This window comes from Arachis ipaensis, chromosome B08 (genome assembly GCF_000816755.2).
Source record: "Arachis ipaensis cultivar K30076 chromosome B08, Araip1.1, whole genome shotgun sequence".
NCBI lineage: Eukaryota > Viridiplantae > Streptophyta > Magnoliopsida > Fabales > Fabaceae > Arachis > Arachis ipaensis.
In genome coordinates, this window is record NC_029792.2 from 1,670,182 (window position 1) to 1,681,748 (window position 11,567).

At 36.6% G+C, this 11,567-nt stretch overlaps 1 protein-coding gene and 3 long non-coding RNA genes across 6 annotated transcripts in view; 1 reads left to right on the forward strand and 3 right to left on the reverse strand.

Moving 5' to 3' along the window:
- The window catches only part of LOC110265578, a 12,043-nt gene extending 7,198 nt beyond the window's left edge, over positions 1–4,845 (reverse strand). Inside the window, exons 1-2 of the long non-coding RNA XR_002351739.1 lie at positions 4,698–4,845; positions 3,666–3,676 (exon numbers count right to left, since the gene is read on the reverse strand). This is a non-coding gene — a long non-coding RNA (uncharacterized LOC110265578). The remainder of the gene's footprint in view (positions 1–3,665; positions 3,677–4,697) is intronic.
- Positions 5,655–6,031, reverse strand: LOC110265577. The gene is made up of 3 exons (XR_002351738.1): positions 6,008–6,031; positions 5,836–5,868; positions 5,655–5,750 (listed from the first exon to the last, which is right to left on the reverse strand). It is a non-coding gene; the product is annotated as an uncharacterized LOC110265577 (long non-coding RNA).
- LOC107613112 lies at positions 8,278–10,461 on the forward strand. Of its 2 annotated transcripts, XR_002351737.1 has the most exons (3): positions 8,278–8,789; positions 9,415–9,748; positions 10,005–10,461. It is a non-coding gene; the product is annotated as an uncharacterized LOC107613112 (long non-coding RNA). The 2 variants fall into 2 exon arrangements; XR_001613933.2 differs by lacking the exon at positions 10,005–10,461 and having other exon boundaries at positions 9,415–9,902.
- Positions 10,614–11,567, reverse strand: part of LOC107613111 (peroxisomal membrane protein 13) — a 2,998-nt gene continuing 2,044 nt past the window's right edge. The window contains exons 5-7 of one of the 2 annotated variants that reach the window (XR_001613932.2): positions 10,860–11,282; positions 10,755–10,792; positions 10,614–10,661 (exon numbers count right to left, since the gene is read on the reverse strand). Coding sequence is in view for 1 of the 2 variants with exons in the window: in XM_016314967.2 (XP_016170453.1) it covers positions 11,067–11,282 (216 nt within the window). In the remaining variant the exon portion in view is untranslated. Of the gene's footprint in view, positions 10,662–10,708; positions 11,283–11,567 lie in introns of those variants that run through there. The other variant, XM_016314967.2, reaches the window with a different exon arrangement.

Here is an 11,567-nt window from a genome sequence, read left to right on the forward strand (position 1 = left end):
TTATTAATTATCTTATTTTTAAATTTAAATTTTAATTTGTTTTAATTTTATAATATTTTAAAAATAGAAAGAAAAAAATTGGTTAATCGGCCATAAAATCACAAAATTAATTGAAGAGTTGCAGTCCAGCAGAAAGATCCGTCTCATGAACATATGACTCGAGTCGGACTCGTTCGGATTCGTGACATATCCACCAAAATTTTGCACCGCAAGAAGACATGTCGCCGATACACTCATTTGAAGTATCCACCGCGTGTTGGCGTCGGATTCGTGTCCGACACGGATACGCCGGCACCATGAGAGAATCTGTGCTTCATAGATTGTGAATAATATATGTGTAGTTCAATTGTCTTCAGTTACTATATTAATCTAACCGTGATATTATATAACAAAGATATTTCAGTAATTAAGTGTAATTAAATTGGTCTAATGGCTTAGCTTTATTTGGTTTTGAAAAGAGGATAAGACAAGACTTTTAAAATAAGACACAAAATACACTAATGCAGGATGTCCCGACACAATATTTTTATTCATATCTCGTCTGTGAAATACGATTTTGTGTCTTTGTGTCCCTATTTTAGTGTCATGTGTTTGTAGACAAACGCAACCTTAAAAATTGATAAAAAAAAAATTAGTAGATTAGACATTTAGACTTGATTACTAAAATAATTTGTTCACTTGATATTTTTTAGAAAATAAATTTAAATATTTTCCTTTTTAAATATATTAAAAATTTAAATGTTGAACTATATTTACCTAATTAATAGAATTTTACGAATAATAATATGATCAATTAAATAATAAAACTACATTTTTATTATTTGTATTACATATGTAGTTACTAAAATTTATGTTTATTATTTATATTACTCATGACATATGTAGTATCTAAAATGTAGGGTTTATAATTTAGAATTTATGACTTATGTATTTAAAAAAGGTTTATATGAATGATAGTTAGAGTTTAGGATTTAGGATTTAGGTTATAGAATTTAGCGTTTAGGTTTTAATTTTTAGTGTTTAGGATTTAGGGTTTAGAATTTTTTTTTTAATATTTTATAACATCAATTTAATGCAAGAATAATAAATAATCAATATATATTTTTATACGAAAAAAAGAAATATATTATTTAAAAATAACTATGCTACTAAGAAATTGTGTTCGAGAATCAAAAAGGGATTTTGAATTAAAAAAATACATAATAATCAAAATATATAATTTAACAAATTGGATAAGCCATAAAGTATTTTTTATTGGAGAAGATTTTGCAGCAGCACTTTATGATGGAGAAGTCCATCGATCGTATTCAAAAAGTGATTACAACAGTTGGAAATAACATGAGTCTGATATAATTGAAATTAAATATTTGTCTCCAAAATTATAATTTGTTGAGAATATTAACGTTGTCATTAAAAATTAAAATTAAAATTAAATTGGTTTGAAAAAATTAATTTTGATTTAATTCTGTAACTATCAATATGATTTTATTCACACTAATATGTAATTATGTTTTGAGATACAAATTGAGGAAAAATACTATTTTTAAATAGCATAATAAAAAATTATTTTTATTTGTGTAATAGACCATAACACCTAATACAAGATAAGATTCGAATCCAAAAACGCGATTAAGGCTCAAGCTCCAATACCTCAACAATAGTAACCTACCCGAGAAGTTAAGATAGGCTAAGCGAATTAAATGGGAATTCCCGAAATATTCCACAATTGCTATAAAACGTAACGTCTTTAGTATGTCCGAAATACATCTCACGCAACATATAATTTGGAATCATAGTACAAAAGAGTCATAACATGCAACTGTCAAGTACTAATTCTCACTTCGAACATTATGTTTGGGCAGGAATAGATAAAAGCTTGTTGCCTACTATTGAGTATCCAACTAAATATTAATACTTATACAGAATGATAAAAAAGAACCTTTTATTTTCCAATTTTTTCTAAGATATCAGCTTTTGAATTGATATATTAGTGAATTTTCAATTTCAATGACAATAGTAATGAAACAATTCCTTCATCTAATTTTTTTAATAACAATATAAAGCTGTAGGACTTGTGCAACTTGTCTCATTTGGCTTTGGTGTGTATAATTGTGGAATGAGCAACCACAGAGCACGGATTGAAATTCAGTCAATAATAAAACAGTAATGTAAAATAAGGTAATACCTCTTCAAACTCATTTAGAAGCTCAGACCATCGTACTCCATCTGTTGTGAAGCCTCAGCTTCTTGTGATTCGTCCATGTTGTGCGATGATCCAAAAGCATCGGCTAGCCTTGCCACACTTTCTGCAGCGTTGGACACGCCGGTACCTCTCATGAGTCGTCACAACATGACGACCACACCCTTTGTGTTTGGCTCTCGGAGGATCGTGTATGGACGCATCATCGCCCCCGCCCTCAGCAGTGGTCGCCAACCTTTTTCGGATCTTTTCTCTTAACGCGTCTCGTTCATTAGCTATTTTGGTCTTCACCTCGAAGTAATCCTCAAAGTAACTACAAGAAAGCTTTACCAATTCTCTACAGTCATCGAGCATTGCCGCATGCATACTCATATAGGCTGCATCAGGAATCTCTCCACTAAAAACATGGTTATTTATCGGTGGTTGTTTTGCCTTCTTTGTCCAACGACCCAGTATAAGACTATCTGGAATAATAACCATATTTCTAACCAGTATAAGACTATCTGAATTCATCATCTATCTCCCCCCACGAAACATTCCATGATCTACCATTGCAATGCATGGCCACCTCAAACAATGTACACGTGCTTGTCTTCTTCGAAGAAACTACTCTGACATTGCTAGCTAATAATAACACCTCCCGAAATAAGAGAAAGACCTCTCGTGTGTATACTGTTGCTGCAAACCGCTCTAACTCCTCCAATCTTATTTTCACAACCGGATCTCCATAAGCAGATTTGTAATCAGCTACCACTACTCTCCTACGCATGAACTCTAAATACTGTTGGAAATGCTCAATAAATTCCCTCAAGTTGTAGCCGTTGTGTATAAACTTTCCTATTTGCATATTTAGCGCCTCACACCTTGATGATGTCTTGAGCCCAGCAAAGAACTTACCCCTAATGTGGGCATTTGACCACATATTTTTTTTCATACATATCATTGACCCATGAATTTTGTTGCAACCCAAATTCTTCAACTGCATCATTCCATATATTTTCAAAGTCATCGACCTCCAAATCCCCTATTAAACAAAGACGAAACTTGGTCATAAACCGTGGAATACCTACTCGAGCGGTCGCATTGCGTAGCAAGTGCCAGCTGCACAATCTATGATGTGCTTCTGGAAATACAGCTTTGATTGTACTCTTCATGGCTTGATCACCGTCGGTAATAACGGACTTAGGAGCCTTTCCTTTCATGGCCTCCAGAAATGCCCGAAGCAACCACACATAGCTTTCCTCCCCTTCCTTTGAGAGAACCGCACATCCAAACACAACAGTGCGCATGTGGTGATCCACACCAGAGAATATCACAAGGGGACATTTGTACTTATTCCTCCCGTACGTTGCATCAAACCCCATAACATCTCCGAAAACATTGAAATCATACTGACTTGCGCCATCACACCAAAATATATTGTGGAGCCTCCGTTGTTCATCAAACGAATACTTCCAAAACATACAGGGGTCACGACTCTTCAACATTTGTAAATACTTGAGTGCATTATCCGTGTCGCTGGCTCCAACTCTTCTTTGCTTATCAATTGCATTATAGATGTCTTTCACCTGAAACCCAACCATCTCGAATCCGCCACTTTGGTTTGCAAAAGCCCGAAATATTGTCGGAACTCGAAGGCCAGAGCTTCTCATAGTATTAATCTGGTGTAAATCCCCCGTTTTTATTGCCCGGTGAGACCGCATCATTCCCCTAAACCTTGCCTCCAACATTTCATGGTTATGTTCATCCGAGAAGAACTCAACGTACCATCTCCCGTTCTTTGAGTCAACATGAACTTTTATCCGCGCATTACACCCGCATCGCATTACTGGTCTAGGATCCATCTTCCTATCATTTCTGTGAATATGCTTTGCATCTCGTTCACCTTGTCGCGAGCATACAAAAATTTGCCATATAATGTCGCCCTCAGATCCTGCCTTCTTGCAGCGCCCTACCTTCGACCGCCGTATGGAAAACCCCTTAATTCGACCGTACTCGTTATAGAAGTCATAAGCAGTTTTCAAATCTACAAACTCTATCATCATAATCTCCTCAGCTCGCAACGCATCAAAATCAATTGCATCAAAATCAATTGCACCAAACAAACCTATTCCGTCGAGAACAATGACATCTCTTTGATCGTCTGAATGACTAGCACCAATAAGAACGGATTCTGTTTCTGCAACAAAGGTCTCATTTTCTATCGGGTCCTCGTCCACCTGAAACAATCCATTACCATAGCAATACACACTTGATGCCAAGAGGTTGTCCTAAAAAATACTCTTACTTCATTTTCCATCAAGATTACGATGATATGCTTACTCTGGAGTGACATTCTCCTGAAAATTAGATGAAACCTCCTCGGTCCCCTCCATTGTTACTCGCTAAATCCCAAATCGCTAAGAACTATCTTCTTGGTTATTCGATATTATTAAATCGGAAACGAAAAAACCCAAGGATAAGAAAACAAAGACAAGACATCATAAATTGATCTAACCAATCTTAATTGATTTCAAAGGAAAATATGAAAAAGAAAAAAAATGAAAGACGACTACAAAATTCTGACTATGCTTAACCTGTCGCTAGCAGTGCAATCAGAAATACATAAGCAACAAAATTAAGAAACTCAAGGCATAGAATATGTGTAGTCTGCATTCATAAATTGTGCACCTTTAGAAACTCATGATTTATTGAATGCTAACAGCATACTCATAAGTTTCACCTAAAATATAGTAATTAAAAATCCAATACAAATTCCAAGCATTTGAAAGAGAATTTAAGAAAGTAAAACTTAAATTTCATTTCTTATCATAATCCATCATAAGTCTTCTAACTATTATTTAATTCATTTCTACTTATAGCTAATTACTCTACTAATAATGCTAGGACCAAATGCTATCACTTATTATTGTTGTGCAACCATGAATCCCAAGGGAAGTTAAAGTGCAAGAATGTCAACATCAAAACCTTCTTTCTTTTTCCCTCGATTTCTTATACTAGCAACAATAAATATCCTCCAATTTTCCAAACATCTGGCCATTATTGTGTTTGGAAAATATTTTAGAAAAATAGGATAACTAATGAGAGTACAAATGTTTTATGTTAAAAAGCTATAAACTTGATATTATAGTAATTTTTTTATTCATGAAATTTGTTTAATAAATATCTTTAATTATTATTTTAGTATAAAGTAGTTTTACATTAAAAATAATAACACCTCTTGTACTATTTTTTTCTTTGAAAAAAATGAGAGACTATTTAAAGATTTTTTATTTTGAAATGCACATTTATTAAATCAATGCGAGCAAAATAGAATCAAGTGAATATTGAATCACCTTATATACCTAGTGAAGATTTTCATAATTATGTTTACTGTCAAATACTCCATCCAATAAAGATAGAAAGCATGACAGATATTAATTTTTTTCAGGTGTGAGTTTACCTCATAGTTGTATTATCATCCTCATCCTTGGCACTTGTCTATGGAGTGTATTGGCTGGTTGATGACGGTGAGTAACCAGGTCAACTTGGCGAGTATTCCATTGAAGCACTACAAATGATGAAACAGAATGGCAAAATTAATAGACATGCCCAGATATTTGGCAACTAAAATAATGATATCTATAGATGCATACCTGAACTGTGGAGAAGTTAGGCTGAAATCCAGACTTGTAAAATGCAAAAATGTGAATTAGTCAAACAATAGAAGAAATGCAACCTCTTGCAATTTTAGCACCAATAAGAAAGCAAGAAAAAAGAAAAGAAAGAAAGATAGAGAGAACATTTGTACTATTGTTCTTAACTTACCTGCTTGGACTAAATGAGGGGCTGCAAAATAATATGGCACATAGTTACTTGGAGTGAAGAACTATAACAAAACAAGTGTGCAGTTGATAACCAAAGTCACTAGACCATTTTCAACTACCCAAAAAGCTACTATTGAGAACCAAGGTTAAGGCTCATCCTCATTTTAGTGTTGGCAAGTTCCATTTCTGCATCCATTAGCAAAGTTCAACAATCAAAAGAATCCAAAGAATGACTCACCTATACTATGGTGATGTGGAACTATACTCTGCAGATAATCTACTATAATAAGGAGAAGTAGGACTATAGTTTGGTGATGTAGGGCTGTATAAATAAATAAACAAATACTTTTTTTTTTCTCAAGCCAATATTTTGTATAGACCCTTCTCTATTTTTCCCCCTTTAATTTTCCTTAAAAAAGCATAAGAGTGTAATAAAGTTCTTAGTTACCACTTATCAATATTGAAAAGTTTGCTCAAAATATCTCAGCTTGCACTGCTATGAAAGGGTAAGCCTCCCCTGAACCAAAGAAATCTACAACACCTCAACTCAGTATCACATTTCAACACAAAATTTACTTTACAACCCATTAAAACCGTGAAAAACAACCCCATGACACGTCTTTTTGCTCCAACAAAGGAAAGAAAATTAGCAAGGTGAAATATACGGCACTCATTAAAAATTAAGGGTTGTCGTTATAGGGTTCCCCAATTCCTACCTCAAACCATGATTCTAAAAACTGGACCGGATTAGCCGGTTGACCGGTCAAACCGAGAACCGACAATGAAAATGATCCGATCCGCTACTAATAACTGCCCATCTACAAACCGTTCGAAAATCGCTGAACCGGCTGAGAATCGGTCGATCGGATCGGATCGGTAACCGGCCGGTTCTTAATAAACCATAGTTGTAAGAACCGGACCGGACTGGCCGGTTCGACCAGAAAACCGGTGAACCGGATCCAGAACCGGTCCGGTTGAGTGATGTAACCGGATAAGGAATAGAACCGTTTTGAACCGAGTTGAACCGGCCGGTTTTGATAAAAACCGGAAAACCGGCGGTTTTTGGTTAACCGACCGGTTCAGGAAATTTTTTTTTTTATTCTTTTTCCAAAACGACGTCGTTTTGGTTTATTTAAAAAAAAAAAAAAAAGAAAAGCCCTACGGGCTACCACCCCCACGCCCCACCCAATCCCAGTTTGCAGTTCCAATTTCCCTCCCTTTTTGGCTATTCCCCCCAACCCTAACGGCGAAACGGCGAAACCCTACCAGCCCTCCGCCAGTCCGCCGCCCTCACCTCACTCACCCAGCCCGTCATCCTCTTCGTCTCACCAGCGGTCTGAGCTCTGAAGAAACCAACTCAACCAACTCAGCCCGTCATCCTCTCCGAACAGCAGATCCGCCACCCGCGAACTCGCCGGTCGGCCGTTGCGCGCAGTCGAACTCGCCATTCCAGCGCCGTCTCCCTCGCCTAGTCGCCCTCCCCATCGCCCTTTTGCTCTAGTGCTACTGCTCTGTGACTCTGTCAATAGGTAAGCTCCACTGCTCCAGTTCTGTAATCTGCTTCTGCTCTGTTCTGCACTTGAAGTTTAATGATTGTTGTGTGAAATACATTACACTCTGCTCTGTTCTGTTACTGTAAGTTCTGTTAAGCTGAATTTCCTTGTTGAATATGCTTGTTGAAATTTGAAACTGTTGAATACATTACACTTGAATATGCTTGTTGAATTTCCTTGTTGAATATGCTTGTTGAATTTCCTTGTTGAATATGCTTGTTGAATTTCCTTGTTGAATATGCTTGTTGAATTTCCTTGTTGAATATGCTTGTTGAATTTCCTTGTAAATTTACTGTTGGATTAGGACATGAAATATGAAACTGTTGGCTGTTGCATTTTTCATGTTATGTAAATCAAATTTTTCATGTAAATCAATTTATGTTTTGTTGATTTGTACTGGAAATATGAAACTGTTGGATTATATGCTTGATTTGAATCTATGAAATATGAATTTGCTTGTCTTGCTGAATAGGGAATTTAACTATTTAAGAATTTAAGGTTGCTGTCTTGCTGAATAGAGAATAGGAACTAGGGAATTTAGGATTGCTATTTTTATTCATGTGAAACCGGTTTTATCGGTTCAACCAACGGTTTATCGGTTGAACCAATAAACCAGTGAACCAGTAACCTAACCGGTTCGATTACCGGTTCGGTTCTTACAACTATGCAATAAACGCACCGTTTTTATTAAAAAAAAAAGGAAAAAACCCACGTTCAGCCCCTTCACTCACTCACTCACCCCCCTTCCCCCAACAGTCCAACACACCCTCCTCACACGTTTTCTCTTCAGAGCTTTTTGGTTTTGCCCTCAAACAAACCCTAGCCATCTAACCTCCACCACCGGCGCAGGGAGTGAGGCACTACCGCCGTCCATCGCGCTGTCGTCGTGCTCCAGGTCTCCAACCCCTGTTCATTCTCACAGTCTCGCCAATTGCAGCTTCTTCGTTGAGATCGACATTCGCGTCTGGTTTTCGTCTTCTCAGCCGCACTTCTGCCGTCGTCAGTCGTCGTGTCCGTCGCACTCTAACAGATCTTCCTCACACTCTGCCCAAACTGCTCACTCCTCCACGCCGCGCGCCTCCTCCACGTCACCGGAGCCCTTGGTCCTGAGAGTCTCGTGTTCGATTGTCACGGCGGAGGGCCATATACCGACGTTGCCGATGGCCGGATTCTAAAGTGGGAAGGAGATGAAGTTGGTTGGACTTAGTTTGCTGTCACCTGTTCCAATAGGTACCAAAATGTGAACTTGTTTCTAAAATGGTGAACTTCATGTGAATTTGAGGGTTGATATGCCTTAGTTTTTGTTGAAAATAGTGAGTATTTAAATCAGTCTAGATTTTTTTGGAGATTTATTAGTTTTAGAATCAAAAGTTTTGTTTATTGTGTTTTTGTGTTCTGGGTTTGCTAGTGGCTGAAGACTTGATATGAGGATTTGGACACCTTAATGAATATTCCTTCTCTGTTCTTAGTTCTGATCAGAACATTGATTTTTTTGGGGGATTCTGTTAGTGCTACACTGCTACTAATTGAAACTTGAATCATGGAATGATTAGCTCTGTTTTGGATTGAATGATTACTGATTAGTTGATTCATTTTAGTCCTGTTTTTGTTCTTTGTGTTGTTCTGTGTTGAGTTTTGTTTATGAGTAATTAAATGCACGAAACAGGAATAGGATTGCTAATTTCTTTTGTGACTTTCATTGTTCTTTTCCCCTTATTGTGCTGCTGTTGTTGTTATGCTGCCGTTTTGTTATGGCACTGCGATTGTGTGATCACTGATCAGTGTTTTGAATTTGGAATTTGTGATTAATAACTTGTTAAGCTGCTGTTGTTGTTATGCTGCTGTTTTGTAATAGTTGTTGCTGAATGCTAAAACTGGAAATCAAATCAAATGCTGGTTGTTGCTGAATGAGTAGCTTAGCTGCCTGCCAATGCCATATATAAATAAACTGATGAATGATGATGATGATGGTAGTGGAAGGAGAGTCAAAGTGTATAGGTAGTTGGTGATATGTTATGCTTTCTTATTCAATGACTATTTGTTAATTGTTATGTTGATACCTCAACTTGGAAACAACACTAGATCCTGTTTATGGCTTGCTCAGCAAGAAGAATCTGTTGCTAAGGGAGCTCTCTTACAACGCAACGCTGCCTAAGATTAAACCGAAAAGGTCATCTTGCAAGATTCAGGTTCATGTTCAGTTAGCATAATACCACAGAATGATCAACATTTTCTAACTGAACTAGCTCAACATTCTTTTGAAATTGATAATCCTTTGAGTATTTTTTTCACTATTTAACTTGAGTTTGTATTTTGATAAGATCATATGAATTTGGTTGATGATTTTTTGTGTAGTGTTTTAAATTTGGAAGATATTTTAGGATGTTTATTTATTTATTTATTATTTTATTCTAAAATGGTTTTTCCGGTTGAACCACCGGTTAGACCGGTTGGACCAGTAAACCAGTGAACCAGTGTAGAACGATTTGATGACCGGTCCGATTTTCAGAACCTTGCCTCAAACATTCATACGGCAAAAAATTCCACTAACCTCGTGGATCTGGTGGATGGAAGGCGGAACAAAGAGATGTTGATATGAGTGTGCTGAGATTCGACCCTAGTCCGTCAGATCAAGTCGCGGAAGATACTCCTTTCTTGTAGCTCAGTCGAAGCCATTTCTCCCTGCAGCTGTTGTTTTTTCTTGTTCGATGGTATATGCCTCTACACACGACGTTGTTTTGTTCGTTTCCAGTGTTTACACTAGTCATCTAAATCATCAGCAAATTTATCTTTAAACACTTTCCTAAACACAGCTTTTGAATTAAATTAATATTTATAAATTAACCCCTATAACTTTTTTATTTTATAAAACCTCTCAGGTCCTTAGAGGACCACATTATTCTTTCCCCATAGTAGAACCAGCCTACTTTTGAATTACACTTTATGGTTTACAAGCATCTCTTGTATATATCATTGCAGAATGCATTTCCTCCAAAATTAAGAACTAATATTTCTTGATATCCTAATAGTGGAAATAAAATCTCGACCTAAAAAAGATGGAAATAAAATCCAACTCATGATCCATAGAACTATTAAATATTATGTTGGGCAGATCCATTCAGAAAGCACGATCGATGAACACCAAGTCCTTAGTACACGTAGAGAAACATAATTTATAGTTTAAGTCTTAATGCAAGCAAAGTATACATTTTGAATACAGAACAATACATTATGTAGCAAATAGGATACTGCAGATTCCGAGTAAATGCTTATGAGGTATGTGCACCGATGGTGCCTTATTATTATAAGATCCCATTTCCACTTTCCAGTAAACTCTAAGATCCAATATAGCAAAGAAAAACAGCAAACCGAACTTAAAATCCGCGAATTCTATACATGACTTTCTGCAGCTTCTGAGTATGTTCATTTGAAATGCTACTGTCATGTTTCTTGTTTTGACTGTATTCGGAGGTGCTCTGCATGCAAAACAAAATATATTATTCCTCATCATTGGCTGCCGTCGTTACCCCATACATTGTCCCAAGCACCACTTGGAGCCGCCTTTGGTCCCTCAATGTAGTTCATGTTTTGGGGGTGTGGTCCAGGCAATGGCTGTCCATTTGGACCTTGTGGGTCAACCTTCTTGGGTTTAGTTCTAATCCCAAGCAAGCGCAGCACAAATCTAGCTAGCTCTCCATACAATAAACCAGAACGATCAAAAAGCTGCATGAGACCAGGTAAATATATAAGATTTAAATACTCTCGTCACACTTGATAAAATGCAAGTGAATATGTAGCAGGTTCCCAGATTTTACAATGTGCGATGTTCAAAAGACCAGTAAGACAGTAGTATCCGAGTCTAAACTACACCAAAGGCCAGTTTGCTTTTAATTAAATTGTTTGGTCACTTATAATAGATTGTTTAATGGAAAGGCAGGTAGGAAACAGCTTTCAAATTTTCACGCTGAAAGTGATATATGAAGAAGAGGAAGATGGGGTTTTTGTTTT